This window comes from Bacillus rossius, chromosome 8, assembly GCF_032445375.1.
Source record: "Bacillus rossius redtenbacheri isolate Brsri chromosome 8, Brsri_v3, whole genome shotgun sequence".
NCBI classification, from domain to species: domain Eukaryota; kingdom Metazoa; phylum Arthropoda; class Insecta; order Phasmatodea; family Bacillidae; genus Bacillus; species Bacillus rossius.
The window spans coordinates 38,510,907-38,530,632 of record NC_086336.1 but is presented as its reverse complement, the minus strand read 5'-3'; the positions used below and the strand labels follow the sequence as shown (position 1 = coordinate 38,530,632).

At 39.6% G+C, this 19,726-nt stretch overlaps 1 protein-coding gene across 4 annotated transcripts in view; it reads left to right on the top strand.

Annotated features, from left to right (window-relative positions):
* LOC134534754 (ectonucleoside triphosphate diphosphohydrolase 5) overlaps nucleotides 1-19,726 on the top strand; it is an 80,517-nt gene that overhangs the window by 37,698 nt on the left and 23,093 nt on the right. For all 4 annotated transcript variants that reach the window (XM_063373283.1, XM_063373282.1, XM_063373284.1 and 1 more), the window contains exon 2: nucleotides 16,815-16,947. In XM_063373283.1, the coding sequence (XP_063229353.1) occupies nucleotides 16,815-16,947 (133 nt within the window). The remainder of the gene's footprint in view (nucleotides 1-16,814; nucleotides 16,948-19,726) is intronic.

Genomic DNA, 19,726 nt, shown 5'->3' with positions numbered 1-19,726 from the left:
AAACACCAGAGTACATAACCCCGAAGCTGATACACTGGGTCGCACCCACATGTGTGTACTTTAAGGTGTACTAAGCGTGCATAATGTAGAAAGTCTGTTTTTATTTTTAAGGCTTCCTGGACTTGGCGATTTATTCTGCAATGGAGGTGAAAATCGCAAGTTCGAAGGCGTCTTAAAGAAACACCAGAGTACATAACCCCGAAGCTGATACACTGGGTTGCACCCACATGTGTGTACTTTAAGGTGTACTAAGCGTGCATAATGTAGAAAGTCTGTTTTTATTTTTAAGGCTTCCTGGACTTGGCTCTTTTGCCCCTATGGAGGTGAAAATCGCAAGTTCGAAGGCGTCTTAAAAAAACACCAGAGTACATAACCCCGAAGCTGATACACTGGGTCGCACCCACATGTGTGTACTTTAAGGTGTACTAAGCGTGCATAATGTAGAAAGTCTGTTTTTAATTTTAAGGCGTCATAAACTTGGCGATTTATTCTGCAATGGAGGTGAAACTCGCAAGTTCGAAGGCGTCTTAAAAACAAACCAGAGTACATAACCCCGAAGCTGATACACTGGATTGCACCCACATGTGTGTACTTTAAGGTGTACTAAGCGTGCATAATGTAGAAAGTCTGTTTTTAATTTTAAGGCGTCCTGGACTTGGCGATTTATTCTGCAATGGAGGTGAAAATCGCAAGTTCGAAGGCGTCTTAAAGAAACACCAGAGTACATAACCCCGAAGCTGATTCACTGGATTGCACCCACATGTGTGTACTTTAAGGTGTACTAAGCGTGCATATTGTAGAAAGTCTGTTTTTATTTTTAAGGCTTCCTGGACTTGGCTCTTTTGCCCCTATGGAGGTGAAAATCGCAAGTTCGAAGGCGTCTTAAAAAAACACCAGAGTTCATAAACCCGAAGCTGATACACTGGGTCGCACCCACATGTGTGTACTTTAAGGTGTACTAAGCGTGCATAATGTAGAAAGTCTGTTTTTAATTTTAAGGCGTCCTGGACTTGGCGATTTAATCTGCAATGGAGGTGAAAATCGCAAGTTCGAAGGCGTCTTAAAAAAACACCAGAGTACATAACCCCGAAGCTGATACACTGGGTCGCACCCACATGTGTGTACTTTAAGGTGTACTAAGCGTGCATAATGTAGAAAGTCTGTTTTTAATTTTAAGGCGTTATGAACTTGGCGATTTATTCTGCAATGGAGGTGAAAATCACAAGTTCGAAGGCGTCTTAAAATAAAACCAGAGTACATAACCCCAAAGCTGATACACTGGATTGCACCCACATGTGTGTACTTTAAGGTGTACTAAGCGTGCATAATGTAGAAAGTCTGTTTTTAATTTTAAGGCGTCCTGGACTTGGCGATTTAATCTGCAATGGAGGTGAAAATCGCAAGTTCGAAAGCGTCTTAAAGAAACACCAGAGTACATAACCCCGAAGCTGATACATTAGATTGCACCCAAATGTGTGTACTTTAAGGTGTACTAAGCGTGCATATTGTAGAAAGTCTGTTTTTTTTTTAAGGCTTCCTGGACTTGGCTCTTTTGCCCCTATGGAGGTGTAAATCGCAAGTTCGAAGGCGTCTTAAAAAAACACCAGAGTACATAACCCCGAAGCTGATACACTGGGTCGCACCCACATGTGTGTACTTTAAGGTGTACTGAGCGTGCATAATGTAGAAAGTCTGTTTTTAATTTTAAGGCGTCATAAACTTGGCGATTTATTCTGCAATGGAGGTAAAACTCGCAAGTTCGAAGGCGTCTTAAAAACAAACCAGAGTACATAACCCCGAAGCTGATACACTGGATTGCACCCACATGTGTGTACTTTAAGGTGTACTAAGCGTGCATAATGTAGAAAGTCTGTTTTTAATTTTAAGGCGTCCTGGACTTGGCGATTTATTCTGCAATGGAGGTGAAAATCGCAAGTTCGAAGGCGTCTTAAAGAAACACCAGAGTACATAACCCCGAAGCTGATACACTGGGTTGCACCCACATGTGTGTACTTTAAGGTGTACTAAGCGTGCATAATGTAGAAAGTCGGTTTTAAATTGTAAGGCGTCCTGGACTTGGCGATTTATACTGCAATGGAGGTGAAAATCGCAAGTTCGAAGGCGTCTTAAAGAAACACCAGAGTACATAACCCAGAAGCTGATACATTAGATTGCACCCAAATGTGTGTACTTTAAGGTGTACTAAGCGTGCATATTGTAGAAAGTCTGTTTTTATTTTTAAGGCTTTCTGGACTTGGCTCTTTTGCCCCTATGGAGGTGAAAATCGCAAGTTCGAAGGCGTCTTAAAAAAACACCAGAGTACATAACCCCGAAGCTGATACACTGGGTCGCACCCACATGTGTGTACTTTAAGGTGTACTAAGCGTGCATAATGTAGAAAGTCTGTTTTTAATTTTAAGGCGTCATAAACTTGGCGATTTATTCTGCAATGGAGGTGAAACTCGCAAGTTCGAAGGCGTCTTAAAAACAAACCAGAGTACATAACCCCGAAGCTGATACACTGGATTGCACCCACATGTGTGTACTTTAAGGTGTACTAAGCGTGCATAATGTAGAAAGTCTGTTTTTAATTTTAAGGCGTCCTGGACTTGGCGATTTATTCTGCAATGGAGGTGAAAATCGCAAGTTCGAAGGCGTCTTAAAGAAACACCAGAGTACATAACCCCGAAGCTGATACATTAGATTGCACCCAAATGTGTGTTCTTTAAGGTGTACTAAGCGTGCATATTGTAGAAAGTCTGTTTTTTTTTTTAAGGCTTCCTGGACTTGGCTCTTTTGCCCCTATGGAGGTGTAAATCGCAAGTTCGAAGGCGTCTTAAAAAAACACCAGAGTACATAACCCCGAAGCTGATACATTAGATTGCACCCACATGTGTGTACTTTAAGGTGTACTAAGCGTGCATAATGTAGAAAGTCTGTTTTTAATTTTAAGGCGTCCTGGACTTGGCGATTTATTCTGCAATGGAGGTGAAAATCACAAGTTCGAAGGCGTCTTAAAAAAACACCAGAGTACATAACCCCGAAGCTGATACATTAGATTGCACCCACATGTGTGTACTTTAAGGTGTACTAAGCGTGCATAATGTAGAAAGTCTGTTTTTAATTTTAAGGCGTCCTGGACTTGGCGATTTAATCTGCAATGGAGGTGAAAATCGCAAGTTCGAAGGCGTCTTAAAGAAACACCAGAGTACATAACCCCGAAGCTGATTCACTGGATTGCACCCACATGTGTGTACTTCAAAGTGTACTAAGCGTGCATAATGTAGAAAGTCGGTTTTAAATTGTAAGGCGTCCTGGACTTGGCGATTTATTCTGCAATGGAGGTGAAAATCGCAAGTTCGAAGGCGTCTTAAAAGAAAAACCAGAGTATATAACCCCGAAGCTGATACACAGGATTGCACCCACATGTGTGTACTTTAAGGTGTACTAAGCGTGCATAATGTAGAAAGTCTGTTTTTAATTTTAAGGCGTCCTGGACTTGGCGATTTATTCTGCAATGGAGGTGAAAATCGCAAGTTCGAAGGCGACTTCAAAAAACACCAGAGTACATAACCCCGAAGCTGATACACTGGGTCGCACCCACATGTGTGTACTTTAAGGTGTACTAAGCGTGCATAATGTAGAAAGTCTGTTTTTATTTTTAAGGCTTCCTGGACTTGGCGATTTATTCTGCAATGGAGGTGAAAATCGCAAGTTCGAAGGCGTCTTAAAGAAACACCAGAGTACATAACCCCGAAGCTGATACACTGGGTTGCACCCACATGTGTGTACTTTAAGGTGTACTAAGCGTGCATAATGTAGAAAGTCTGTTTTTAATTTTAAGGCGTCATAAACTTGGCGATTTATTCTGCAATGGAGGTGAAAATCGCAAGTTCGAAGGCGTCTTAAAATAAAACCAGAGTACATAACCCCAAAGCTGATACACTGGATTGCACCCACATGTGTGTACTTTAAGGTGTACTAAGCGTGCATAATGTAGAAAGTCTGTTTTTATTTTTAAGGCTTCCTGGACTTGGCTCTTTTGCCCCTATGGAGGTGAAAATCGCAAGTTCGAAGGCGTCTTAAAAAAACACCAGAGTACATAACCCCGAAGCTGATACACTCGGTCGCACCCACATGTGTGTACTTTAAGGTGTACTAAGCGTGCATAATGTAGAAAGTCTTTTTTTAATTTTAAGGCGTCATAAACTTGGCGATTTATTCTGCAATGGAGGTGAAAATCGCAAGTTCGAAGGCGTCTTAAAATAAAACCAGAGTACATAACCCCAAAGCTGATACACTGGGTTGCACCCACATGTGTGTACTTTAAGGTGTACTAAGCGTGCATAATGTAGAAAGTCTGTTTTTATTTTTAAGGCTTCCTGGACTTGGCTCTTTTGCCCCTATGGAGGTGAAAATCGCAAGTTCGAAGGCGTCTTAAAAAAACACCAGAGTACATAACCCCGAAGCTGATACACTGGGTCGCACCCACATGTGTGTACTTTAAGGTGTACTAAGCGTGCATAATGTAGAAAGTCTGTTTTTAATTTTAAGGCGTCATAAACTTGGCGATTTATTCTGCAATGGAGGTGAAACTCGCAAGTTCGAAGGCGTCTTAAAAACAAACCAGAGTACATAACCCCGAAGCTGATACACTGGATTGCACCCACATGTGTGTACTTTAAGGTGTACTAAGCGTGCATAATGTAGAAAGTCTGTTTTTAATTTTAAGGCGTCCTGGACTTGGCGATTTATTCTGCAATGGAGGTGAAAATCGCAAGTTCGAAGGCGTCTTAAAGAAACACCAGAGTACATAACCCCGAAGCTGATTCACTGGATTGCACCCACATGTGTGTACTTTAAGGTGTACTAAGCGTGCATATTGTAGAAAGTCTGTTTTTATTTTTAAGGCTTCCTGGACTTGGCTCTTTTGCCCCTATGGAGGTGAAAATCGCAAGTTCGAAGGCGTCTTAAAAAAACACCAGAGTTCATAAACCCGAAGCTGATACACTGGGTCGCACCCACATGTGTGTACTTTAAGGTGTACTAAGCGTGCATAATGTAGAAAGTCTGTTTTTAATTTTAAGGCGTCCTGGACTTGGCGATTTAATCTGCAATGGAGGTGAAAATCGCAAGTTCGAAGGCGTCTTAAAAAAACACCAGAGTACATAACCCCGAAGCTGATACACTGGGTCGCACCCACATGTGTGTACTTTAAGGTGTACTAAGCGTGCATAATGTAGAAAGTCTGTTTTTAATTTTAAGGCGTTATGAACTTGGCGATTTATTCTGCAATGGAGGTGAAAATCACAAGTTCGAAGGCGTCTTAAAATAAAACCAGAGTACATAACCCCAAAGCTGATACACTGGATTGCACCCACATGTGTGTACTTTAAGGTGTACTAAGCGTGCATAATGTAGAAAGTCTGTTTTTAATTTTAAGGCGTCCTGGACTTGGCGATTTAATCTGCAATGGAGGTGAAAATCGCAAGTTCGAAAGCGTCTTAAAGAAACACCAGAGTACATAACCCCGAAGCTGATACATTAGATTGCACCCAAATGTGTGTACTTTAAGGTGTACTAAGCGTGCATATTGTAGAAAGTCTGTTTTTTTTTTTAAGGCTTCCTGGACTTGGCTCTTTTGCCCCTATGGAGGTGTAAATCGCAAGTTCGAAGGCGTCTTAAAAAAACACCAGAGTACATAACCCCGAAGCTGATACACTGGGTCGCACCCACATGTGTGTACTTTAAGGTGTACTAAGCGTGCATAATGTAGAAAGTCTGTTTTTAATTTTAAGGCGTCATAAACTTGGCGATTTATTCTGCAATGGAGGTAAAACTCGCAAGTTCGAAGGCGTCTTAAAAACAAACCAGAGTACATAACCCCGAAGCTGATACACTGGATTGCACCCACATGTGTGTACTTTAAGGTGTACTAAGCGTGCATAATGTAGAAAGTCTGTTTTTAATTTTAAGGCGTCCTGGACTTGGCGATTTATTCTGCAATGGAGGTGAAAATCGCAAGTTCGAAGGCGTCTTAAAGAAACACCAGAGTACATAACCCCGAAGCTGATACACTGGGTTGCACCCACATGTGTGTACTTTAAGGTGTACTAAGCGTGCATAATGTAGAAAGTCGGTTTTAAATTGTAAGGCGTCCTGGACTTGGCGATTTATACTGCAATGGAGGTGAAAATCGCAAGTTCGAAGGCGTCTTAAAGAAACACCAGAGTACATAACCCCGAAGCTGATACACTGGGTCGCACCCACATGTGTGTACTTTAAGGTGTACTAAGCGTGCATAATGTAGAAAGTCTGTTTTTAATTTTAAGGCGTCATAAACTTGGCGATTTATTCTGCAATGGAGGTGAAACTCGCAAGTTCGAAGGCGTCTTAAAAACAAACCAGAGTACATAACCCCGAAGCTGATACACTGGATTGCACCCACATGTGTGTACTTTAAGGTGTACTAAGCGTGCATAATGTAGAAAGTCTGTTTTTAATTTTAAGGCGTCCTGGACTTGGCGATTTATTCTGCAATGGAGGTGAAAATCGCAAGTTCGAAGGCGTCTTAAAGAAACACCAGAGTACATAACCCCGAAGCTGATACATTAGATTGCACCCAAATGTGTGTTCTTTAAGGTGTACTAAGCGTGCATATTGTAGAAAGTCTGTTTTTTTTTTTAAGGCTTCCTGGACTTGGCTCTTTTGCCCCTATGGAGGTGTAAATCGCAAGTTCGAAGGCGTCTTAAAAAAACACCAGAGTACATAACCCCGAAGCTGATACACTGGGTCGCACCCACATGTGTGTACTTTAAGGTGTACTAAGCGTGCATAATGTAGAAAGTCTGTTTTTAATTTTAAGGCGTCATAAACTTGGCGATTTATTCTGCAATGGAGGTGAAACTCGCAAGTTCGAAGGCGTCTTAAAAACAAACCAGAGTACATAACCCCGAAGCTGATACACTGGATTGCACCCACATGTGTGTACTTTAAGGTGTACTAAGCGTGCATAATGTAGAAAGTCTGTTTTTAATTTTAAGGCGTCCTGGACTTGGCGATTTATTCTGCAATGGAGGTGAAAATCGCAAGTTCGAAGGCGTCTTAAAGAAACACCAGAGTACATAACCCCGAAGCTGATTCACTGGATTGCACCCACATGTGTGTACTTTAAGGTGTACTAAGCGTGCATATTGTAGAAAGTCTGTTTTTATTTTTAAGGCTTCCTGGACTTGGCTCTTTTGCCCCTATGGAGGTGAAAATCGCAAGTTCGAAGGCGTCTTAAAGAAACACCAGAGTACATAACCCCGAAGCTGATACACTGGGTTGCACCCACATGTGTGTACTTTAAGGTGTACTAAGCGTGCATAATGTAGAAAGTCGGTTTTAAATTGTAAGGCGTCCTGGACTTGGCGATTTATTCTGCAATGGAGGTGAAAATCGCAAGTTCGAAGGCGTCTTAAAAAAACACCATAGTACATAACCCCGAAGCTGATACACTGTGTCGCACCCACATGTGTGTACTTTAAGGTGTACTAAGCGTGCATAATGTAGAAAGTCTGTTTTTAATTTTAAGGCGTCATAAACTTGGCGACTTATTCTGCAATGGAGGCGAAAATCGCAAGTTCGAAGGCGTCTTAAAAAAAACCCAGAGTATATAACCCCAAAGCTGATACACTGGATTGCACCCACATGTGTGTACTTCAAAGTGTACTAAGCGTGCATAATGTAGAAAGTCGGTTTTAAATTGTAAGGCGTCCTGGACTTGGCTCTTTTGCCCCTATGGAGGTGAAAATCGCAAGTTCGAAGGCGTCTTAAAAAAACACCAGAGTACATAACCCCGAAGCTGATACACTGGGTCGCACCCACATGTGTGTACTTTAAGGTGTACTAAGCGTGCATAATGTAGAAAGTCTGTTTTTAATTTTAAGGCGTCCTGGACTTGGCGATTTAATCTGCAATGGAGGTGAAAATCGCAAGTTCGAAGGCGTCTTAAAAAAACACCAGAGTACATAACCCCGAAGCTGATACACTGGGTCGCACCCACATGTGTGTACTTTAAGGTGTACTAAGCGTGCATAATGTAGAAAGTCTGTTTTTAATTTTAAGGCGTTATGAACTTGGCGATTTATTCTGCAATGGAGGTGAAAATCACAAGTTCGAAGGCGTCTTAAAATAAAACCAGAGTACATAACCTCAAAGCTGATACACTGGATTGCACCCACATGTGTGTACTTTAAGGTGTACTAAGCGTGCATAATGTAGAAAGTCTGTTTTTAATTTTAAGGCGTCCTGGACTTGGCGATTTAATCTGCAATGGAGGTGAAAATCGCAAGTTCGAAGGCGTCTTAAAGAAACACCAGAGTACATAACCCCGAAGCTGATACATTAGATTGCACCCAAATGTGTGTACTTTAAGGTGTACTAAGCGTGCATATTGTAGAAAGTCTGTTTTTTTTTTAAGGCTTCCTGGACTTGGCTCTTTTGCCCCTATGGAGGTGTAAATCGCAAGTTCGAAGGCGTCTTAAAAAAACACCAGAGTACATAACCCCGAAGCTGATACACTGGGTCGCACCCACATGTGTGTACTTTAAGGTGTACTAAGCGTGCATAATGTAGAAAGTCTGTTTTTAATTTTAAGGCGTCATAAACTTGGCGATTTATTCTGCAATGGAGGTAAAACTCGCAAGTTCGAAGGCGTCTTAAAAACAAACCAGAGTACATAACCCCGAAGCTGATACACTGGATTGCACCCACATGTGTGTACTTTAAGGTGTACTAAGCGTGCATAATGTAGAAAGTCTGTTTTTAATTTTAAGGCGTCCTGGACTTGGCGATTTATTCTGCAATGGAGGTGAAAATCGCAAGTTCGAAGGCGTCTTAAAGAAACACCAGAGTACATAACCCCGAAGCTGATACACTGGGTTGCACCCACATGTGTGTACTTTAAGGTGTACTAAGCGTGCATAATGTAGAAAGTCGGTTTTAAATTGTAAGGCGTCCTGGACTTGGCGATTTATTCTGCAATGGAGGTGAAAATCGCAAGTTCGTAGGCGTCTTAAAGAAACACCAGAGTACATAACCCAGAAGCTGATACATTAGATTGCACCCAAATGTGTGTACTTTAAGGTGTACTAAGCGTGCATATTGTAGAAAGTCTGTTTTTATTTTTAAGGCTTTCTGGACTTGGCTCTTTTGCCCCTATGGAGGTGAAAATCGCAAGTTCGAAGGCGTCTTAAAAAAACACCAGAGTACATAACCCCGAAGCTGATACACTGGGTCGCACCCACATGTGTGTACTTTAAGGTGTACTAAGCGTGCATAATGTAGAAAGTCTGTTTTTAATTTTAAGGCGTCATAAACTTGGCGATTTATTCTGCAATGGAGGTGAAAATCGCAAGTTCGAAGGCGTCTTAAAAACAAACCAGATTACATAACCCCGAAGCTGATACACTGGATTGCACCCACATGTGTGTACTTTAAGGTGTACTAAGCGTGCATAATGTAGAAAGTCTGTTTTTAATTTTAAGGCGTCCTGGACTTGGCGATTTATTCTGCAATGGAGGTGAAAATCGCAAGTTCGAAGGCGTCTTAAAGAAACACCAGAGTACATAACCCCGAAGCTGATACACTGGGTTGCACCCACATGTGTGTACTTTAAGGTGTACTAAGCGTGCATAATGTAGAAAGTCGGTTTTAAATTGTAAGGCGTCCTGGACTTGGCGATTTATTCTGCAATGGAGGTGAAAATCGCAAGTTCGAAGGCGTCTTAAAAAAACACCATAGTACATAACCCCGAAGCTGATACACTGTGTCGCACCCACATGTGTGTACTTTAAGGTGTACTAAGCGTGCATAATGTAGAAAGTCTGTTTTTAATTTTAAGGCGTCATAAACTTGGCGACTTATTCTGCAATGGAGGCGAAAATCGCAAGTTCGAAGACGTCTTAAAAAAAAACCCAGAGTATATAACCCCAAAGCTGATACACTGGATTGCACCCACATGTGTGTACTTCAAAGTGTACTAAGCGTGCATAACGTAGAAAGTCGGTTTTAAATTGTAAGGCGTCCTGGACTTGGCTCTTTTGCCCCTATGGAGGTGAAAATCGCAAGTTCGAAGGCGTCTTAAAAAAACACCAGAGTACATAACCCCGAAGCTGATACACTGGGTCGCACCCACATGTGTGTACTTTAAGGTGTACTAAGCGTGCATAATGTAGAAAGTCTGTTTTTAATTTTAAGGCGTCCTGGACTTGGCGATTTAATCTGCAATGGAGGTGAAAATCGCAAGTTCGAAGGCGTCTTAAAAAAACACCAGAGTACATAACCCCGAAGCTGATACACTGGGTCGCACCCACATGTGTGTACTTTAAGGTGTACTAAGCGTGCATAATGTAGAAAGTCTGTTTTTAATTTTAAGGCGTTATGAACTTGGCGATTTATTCTGCAATGGAGGTGAAAATCACAAGTTCGAAGGCGTCTTAAAATAAAACCAGAGTACATAACCCCAAAGCTGATACACTGGATTGCACCCACATGTGTGTACTATAAGGTGTACTAAGCGTGCATAATGTAGAAAGTCTGTTTTTAATTTTAAGGCGTCCTGGACTTGGCGATTTAATCTGCAATGGAGGTGAAAATCGCAAGTTCGAAGGCGTCTTAAAGAAACACCAGAGTACATAACCCCGAAGCTGATACATTAGATTGCACCCAAATGTGTGTACTTTAAGGTGTACTAAGCGTGCATATTGTAGAAAGTCTGTTTTTTTTTTAAGGCTTCCTGGACTTGGCTCTTTTGCCCCTATGGAGGTGTAAATCGCAAGTTCGAAGGCGTCTTAAAAAAAACACCAGAGTACATAACCCCGAAGCTGATACACTGGGTCGCACCCACATGTGTGTACTTTAAGGTGTACTAAGCGTGCATAATGTAGAAAGTCTGTTTTTAATTTTAAGGCGTTATGAACTTGGCGATTTAATCTGCAATGGAGGTGAAAATCGCAAGTTCGAAGGCGTCTTAAAGAAACACCAGAGTACATAACCCCGAAGCTGATACATTAGATTGCACCCAAATGTGTGTACTTTAAGGTGTACTAAGCGTGCATATTGTAGAAAGTCTGTTTTTATTTTTAAGGCTTTCTGGACTTGGCTCTTTTGCCCCTATGGAGGTGAAAATCGCAAGTTCGAAGGCGTCTTAAAAAAACACCATAGTACATAACCCCGAAGCTGATACACTGTGTCGCACCCACATGTGTGTACTTTAAGGTGTACTAAGCGTGCATAATGTAGAAAGTCTGTTTTTAATTTTAAGGCGTCATAAACTTGGCGACTTATTCTGCAATGGAGGCGAAAATCGCAAGTTCGAAGGCGTCTTAAAAAAAACCCAGAGTATATAACCCCAAAGCTGATACACTGGATTGCACCCACATGTGTGTACTTCAAAGTGTACTAAGCGTGCATAATGTAGAAAGTCGGTTTTAAATTGTAAGGCGTCCTGGACTTGGCGATTTATTCTGCAATGGAGGTGAAAATCTAAAGTTCGAAGGCGTCTTAAAGAAACACCAGAGTACATAACCCCGAAGCTGATACATTAGATTGCACCCAAATGTGTGTACTTTAAGGTGTACTAAGCGTGCATATTGTAGAAAGTCTGTTTTTTTTTTAAGGCTTCCTGGACTTGGCTCTTTTGCCCCTATGGAGGTGTAAATCGCAAGTTCGAAGGCGTCTTAAAAAAACACCAGAGTACATAACCCCGAAGCTGATACACTGGGTCGCACCCACATGTGTGTACTTTAAGGTGTACTAAGCGTGCATAATGTAGAAAGTCTGTTTTTAATTTTAAGGCGTCATAAACTTGGCGATTTATTCTGCAATGGAGGTGAAACTCGCAAGTTCGAAGGCGTCTTAAAAACAAACCAGAGTACATAACCCCGAAGCTGATACACTGGATTGCACCCACATGTGTGTACTTTAAGGTGTACTAAGCGTGCATAATGTAGAAAGTCTGTTTTTAATTTTAAGGCGTCCTGGACTTGGCGATTTATTCTGCAATGGAGGTGAAAATCGCAAGTTCGAAGGCGTCTTAAAGAAACACCAGAGTACATAACCCCGAAGCTGATTCACTGGATTGCACCCACATGTGTGTACTTCAAAGTGTACTAAGCGTGCATAATGTAGAAAGTCGGTTTTAAATTGTAAGGCGTCCTGGACTTGGCGATTTATTCTGCAATGGAGGTGAAAATCGCAAGTTCGAAGGCGTCTTAAAAAAAAAACCAGAGTATATAACCCCGAAGCTGATACACAGGATTGCACCCACATGTGTGTACATTAATGTGTACTAAGCGTGCATAATGTAGAAAGTCTGTTTTAAGTTTTAAGGCGTCATGGACTTGGCTATTTTGCCGCGTTGTAGGTATAAATCAATAGCATGATCATACACACACCACAAGAGTGACATTGTAGGTTAATTTTTATCAATATTTTATAATTACGTTACAGTTTATATATATATATATATATATATATATATATATATGTACTTTTTTTTTAATTGGAAGGTTAAGTTGCATCAAATTTTAACAATTTGAGTTAGGCCTGTATTGCACCAACGTCTTTCGTCGTTTACCCGATTTTTATGGTACGGTATTGTAACTATGGAACCTCTTGGGAAATGAATCCAGGATTCGAAGCTAACTTATCCTCAGTCCATTGTTTCTTGTTTACGTACGAGTATCTATTTTTTTATTGGATAATGATGTCACGTGATTGTTCGTGATAGGCCAGAATTCAAATGAACTAATACGTGATTATTTAGTTCAATTATTGTTTAAAACGGTGTTTAATTACCGCTTCCAACTTAGGTGAGTTTTTAACGTTTATAATTTTAAAGTCTTATTTGTTATTTTGATATTGTTGCGCAAGTAATAAGTAACAAAAAAATTTACGTGATTGTTACTGTACATCCTTTGTTACGGGTTTTGTTAGGTAAGGTCAGTTACATTATAAATATTTTAAAACTAAACAGCCATTAAAATTAATTCACAAAATAATTTTTAATGTCGGCTTAGTTTAAAAGTATTAATAATGTAACTGACCTGACCTAATCAACCATTTTATTAATTACGCATTCACGATTCACGTATTCACGAACACACGGCAAAATAACAAAAATGGCGCCGCTCGAATGGTTCCACAAGTTTTGTATTGCAAAATTAAAAAATTCGATATCTCCTAAAGTATTTGGAATTTCTTACCTCTGCCACTTTTAATGAAAAGAGGAAGTTGAAGAGCATAAAATAAAGGTATTTTCGGATTTTTAACATTTTTTTTTCGGAAATACCACCCAAGTAAATATTTACCCATTAAAGTATTTCAAATGTAGTTAACCTAACATAACTGACTTAATATTACAGTATTTGTACCTACTATTTAAACATAACCTTACTACTTGTTAACTACTTGAAGTAACATAACACCCTCTTGGAGAATGATTCAAAAACATGTCAAAAAAAAAAAAAAAAAAGCATTTTTCAATTCTTCTCCTTGGAAAGAGGCTCTCTTTCAGGTTCACAATGATCGTTCCTGAATAATACATAACCTTAAAAAGATCCTGATTTTAACTGGATGTGTTTGGTAGGTTTTAGTTTAGTGTCTGATGCAAAAAAAAAAAAAATGAAAGTGGTTTTTCAACACTACATACCTGTGTGTGTACCTGTTTTGCTACTAGTGTCAAGTATGGTATTTTATTAATATAAAAATAGTTTTGTACATAATATAACAGGTGTTTTCGTTATTTAAACTTTAAATACGTTAATGTAGGTTTCCTGAGCAGTAAATGTGGCAGCCGATAATGATGTGAGTTGATGTGCTCTAGTGTAACCGAGATTGTTTTACACGAGAAATTTCCCTGGTTGTTGTTGCTGCTTTACTGTTTTTTATTTAATTTTGTAACTTGATCCTGTGGTTCTCCCCAGATCCTTAGGAATATATTTTAGCTGAGATTCTTTACAAAAAAAGTGGTCTTTAATGTCGGTACTTTATGCCTGGGGCCAAGACTCTTCCACCTTAATTTGTTTTTCAAGTGATTTTCAGTATTCTTCAATATTAACTTGAAATCTTACTGGTTGCTGTGTGTAAGCCCTCTCGTCACTACTAGTGTAGCTTTTTTATGTTACAAATTGTGTTAATAATTACAAAATTCATAATCCTAAGCAGTCTCACATAATTATGAGCGTCTAACCACATGCCTGCATAATTTCTAATAGGGTAGTAAAAGTAGGGTTTCTGCAGACAAGGAAAATCTGGCAAATGGAAAAGACTCAGGGTAATCGTCTAGAGTAAGAACATGGGAATCCTGAAATATAGCATAGGTACCTTGATTTTCAAAGTAGACCTGAGGAATGAACATGGAACCTGTTCCTCATCAGTCTAGCCAGCATGATGGTTACTGCACTGCAGTTACAAACTCACGTTATTTTCCTTTGTATTTTATGTGTTCTGTAGTGCTTAGGGCTGGCTGATGATTAACAGTGCTGTGATGACTTTGCAGCTGGGTGGTCTCTGTAAATTTTGTCTTATTAGCTAAGTAGGTGTAAAGCATATTCAAAGAGGTGTTATAGACTCAGCATCTAGCCATGCACCAGTCATGTTTGACCACTAGCTAAGCGAGTGTCAGTTACCCAGAGCAAGTGAAAAACTCTTAATAATCAGTTACAGTAAGGGGTCACTCATCAGCAATAAATGTTGTGTGTGCTATTGAACATGTTTATAAAAAATTGTCTCTGTGTGATTTACATCACAGGGAGTAGAAGTAGCTTAAACCTCAGTTATATTGTGCGAGTTTATTAGCTACTTATAGGCAATAAATGTACTGCACAATTATGTCTTATCACTATATAAATACACAGAGCGAGTAGAACTTGCCAAATCGCTGCCAAGCATTTTTCCTTGAGATTTATTTTGTTATTCTCATTTAAATAATTATATAGTTTTTGTATCTTATTTTTATTTGAAAATTAAGTAAATAACAGGTTTTTTTTTTTTAATTTTGTCACTTCAACTGTTTATCAAAACTTGTCATTTGAAAACATAGCCGTTGGAAACAAGTAGTAGAAAATTTAGACCTACGGTATTTATTTTATTTTGTCAATTGATGAAAATTGTATGCTTTTATGGAATTCAAAAATTATTTATAGTTTTGGTAACTGTTTAAATAACATTAGCTATTACTGCAAATTTGTGTAATAAATATAGTTAAAATAATTTTTATTTTTTATTTTAATTTTAATATATGTGAGTTTTATCAAGATATCGTGATATTTTACAAGTAAAATATTTTATCAGCTAAAGTCAGTGGTCTTATTTTATACAGTACTTAATTCTTTCTGTTTTTGAGCCTACAGAGCAGCTGTAGCCAATGTTATTACATAATGTGGAATGGAAGGTTTGTGAAGGATAGCTCAATTAATTAATTCTAACATTCATTTATTCACACCTTAAATTTGATAAGAAAAAAAAAACAGCTTAATCTCTGCATAATAATGTTACACCAATCATTCAAACATTAACACTGATCACTGAAGCTTATTTTGATAGTGGTTCGCTCACCGGCCAGTCTCTGTCCGCATACCAGAGTTTTCATAGAGCTACCTCACACCATTCACCCACGCCGCGCCGAAACACCATCCCGGACCTTCTACGCCAAACAGTCGCTCCATGTCGCCGCAAAAGGAACTTGAAGGTATTGCTGGTACCACTCCCCGATAGGTAGAGACACTTGCCACTCGTCGGCTGATGCCTTTTATACCTTGCGGAGGTCGTGCGTAGAAGCACCCAGAAGCCGCATGTTATGTCACAAGGGTCCCCGACCCAGTAGTGCAAGCTTCGCCCATTCCTCGAGGTGATGAGTCTAGAGGTCTCCAGACATATCGATGCCCTGCAGGAGCGGGGGGTGGTGTTGGTAAATACCAGGCAGTCTTTGAATCTTCCAGGGACTGAGTGGTGCCATGCCCGGGGCGGGGATAAGGTAGAAGGCTACTTTCCGAGCCCGTGCTCCATGATTGGTGCAGGCAAAGAGGGGGGAAGGCCGTGGTTGGCTGGCCGCTAATGGCCAGGCATCAGGCCCCTCTCTCGGGGGGGGGGGGGGGGGGGGGGTGTCCCATGGTTTCCTATGGTTTCCTGGAATCCACGTGAATTGGGCATGTTTGACAGGCCTAGATCCACCCCGTAACATAACAATATCTTGGTTTGTAGAAATATTAATCATCTCTTTCCATAAAATGATGCAAATAAACACATTTGAGAAGTAAATTGCTGAACGGAATCAAGCCTATTGTTTTAAAAAGAGGCAATGCTATGTGTAAAAGTCGAGACCATTAACCCAGCCCAACCTCATCTTTTCACTAACCTTGAATCTTGTTGGCATAGGAAGCAAAGTAAATAGTTTGACTGGAGGAGTTCATTAGTTTTTGGAGGAGGAAAAATTTTTTAAGTACCAATATAGTTTTCTTAGTTAAATTATGCTGCAAAATTCATTAAATCAGTGGGTTTGGCAATTTAAAAATATAGGTAGCTCTATAAAAATTTGGTTCTTAAAGAGGCAGTTTTTAGGTTTTTATTATAATTTTAATTTTGAAATTTTTATTATGGCTTAAGAAATTTGTGTTGTATGCTATATCTCATGTTTTTCTTCTATTTGTAATCAAAAATATTTTTAGGCATAAGTAGGCCTTAAAGTTAAGTCATATTTTTTGGAAAAGTCATTTGTTTCATATTAACCACATAGCATTATGTATGTTTATGAGTTTATTTCTTTTCAGCTTATTGATGACAGGCAGTCATTTTCACACCAGAGGACTAATGCTAACAGACCACAGAGCAGAAGTCCAAAGATACGTCTACAAAAATGGTTTCTTATTCTGATTTCATTTGTTGCACTCACATTAGTGGTTGGTAAGTACGTTTTTCTTTTAATAAACTAACACAGACAAATATAAAGTTTGTTTGGATGCTAGCTAAGATAATTTAAGATTTAAGTTTTTTCATATGTTATTACACAAGTCATCACAAACATCCTTAGCCTACTCGCCATTCCGTCTCTTTGTTATTCATCATAATCATAAACCTTTAAAGATGGTTTTGAGATATATTCTTAATTGTGTAATGTATGAGAATAGCCAGTTTTTTGGTATACCTCGCATTACTGTATTCACTGTAATTTAATGTGACTTTAATTGTGAGTCCAGAAAAAAGACTTTACAGAGTAGAAATGACAATTAAAGTAAAGTCCATCCGGGCTACTGGGACCATGAGGTAACTTAGCCATGATTTTTCATCCACCATATTTGTTGATATTTTAAGTTTGGTGGTTGGCACTGTAACATATCAGATCTCTGGCTACCTCAACATTGGTCTAAAGTGCACATACATGAACACTTGCACAAATTAGTTGGTCGTTGGAAAAAATAATTAAGTTAAAAAAAAGTTATTGTTGATAATTTACTGTTAAAATAAAGTCTGACACATTACGAAGTTTAAATGTTTTTTATTTATCATTCACGAGAATTGGCCGCCATCTTCAGATTACAAAACAAGTGCATGTCAAAAATTCAAACATTTCATTCAAAACATCTTCAGTGACACAAATTTACTGTTCGTAGATACCAAAATATGAATATTAAAGATTGTTCGCAAGTAAATTCAGTGGTTGTTTGCAACTCACGATACAAGACGAAAGACTCAATCCTCGAAACAATGGCAAAGTTAGTTACACATTTCTTTGGGCCATTACAGATGACTGTGAAAGAACAAATTCTAATTTAAAGTTCCAAAAGATAAGAAAAAAAGTTATATATAAATGGTAGAGCCTTAACCACAGCTGCAAAATTCTCTTTTCTCCTTATTAATGTATTATTTGTGCGCGTCCGCCCGATATGAAACTTACCGGTGCCTCGTTCAGATGCTGACTAACTTCATGTTTGCCCTAATTCCTGAGAAAGGACAAAGGGTGCTCAGGTGACATAATTTTCAACCAATCCCAAAAAAAAGTCTCTGCCAATACTGGTGCATGGCAACAAGTTACGAGTCCTATTTCTTACGCTCCTGCAACATTTGTCTCTCTCTAATTTGTATGTGACTGGCAAACTATTGCATCAGCTCATTTTCAAACAAAGAACCACGACAATAATATAAGAAATACAAAAGATAATTAGGTACATGAAAACGTGTTTACGAAGAAAAAAAACACAAGCAATACTTAATAAGAGTGAAAGCAAATAAAAACCTAACTACACAAATAAACAAACTGGTAAACTCAACTTAAGTGTTTATGCACCATAAAGCAAGAGAGTAATCAGAAACACTTAAAAAGCATGAAACAATGTCAATTATGACCATACAATGAATAAACATCTGGTATTTTAATGATGTCAAGAAAACCTAACCATAGTACTAGGTATGATCTGACAACTTACAAAATCTTCATTTAAACTGTGTAACAAGTGGGGAGGGCAGCAGCGTGGGTTGCTTCAGCACCACTACAGGCTAGCTACAAGGTTAGGAAACAATAAGCAAATGCCGCTTTCCTCTTGAACTGGTAGTATCACATTATATCAAGTCTGTGTCTGTGATTTTTTCATTGCAATGCCTGTAATCACCTGCTTTCAAAGATTCCTGAAACAAGACAGTAAGTCCAGTGATTCCATTTTCAGCATTTTCTTTAATATAGTTTACTACTAATTCAAATAGTTGAAGTGTTCCAGTGTGGCTAACTCATGTCATCTTGATGAGAAGGTGGTTGGTGTTGGGGGGGGGGATGGGGGGGGGGGGGGGGTGCAGGTTCTCTAAACTGGGCACTTGGGCCAAATGGTTGGGGCAGTTGAGTCCCTCCTGAGGCCAGTTACCCCTGAAGCCGATTGGAGACAAGTCCAGTCGACTACAACTAACACTGACAAAAACAGGGGGGTTTTTACATTAAAACCCAACGACAGTGGGAAGCTGGTGCAAAGCAAAAATATAAAGCTTTAGAAAAAATACCAAAAATAGAAATAGAAATACCAAACATAGAATTTTATTCATGCAAGCTTATAAGAGTTTATAAAAAGTTTACAGTTTATAAAACAGCTTATAATTGTCATTGGGGCAAATCCTAATGCGCTCCCGCGGGACGCGAAATAAATACAATCATTCACACATATAAAACAAGGTAAGCAAGAGTAAAGCGGACATGGTGGCAAAGCGCTGTAAAGTAGCAGAACAAGTAATATGGGCCGCCAGGCGAAAAAAAACTGAAGGCAGAATCAAGAGAGAACTTATAATGCGGCTTGACAAGAAGTGTCCAATGCCATTGTGGCATGCCCATATACAGCCGCAGAAATGTTACAACATGCTACGGGCAGTACTCGGCGTGAGCAAAACAAACCCAAATCAAATGACCTGAAGGGTCCAAACATTGGTGACGATTACATATAACACGGCAGCAATAAAAAATGAAGGCGCGGCCACGATGCGCAAGCAAGAACAATACCTAAATACAGACGTTAAGTTTCACAGCCGAGTACATACCGGAACGCAGAGCCACCGCCGCAGTGACAGCCTTCGAGTCCAGAGACCAAACGACTGCAAGGAGTACGCTAGGGGCCGGACTATATATAGGCCGGGTAAACACTCCGACAGAGAGCGCTGGTGAGGTGGCGGGGAAAAGAGCAAGAGGGGGGTAGGAAGGGGAAGCTGG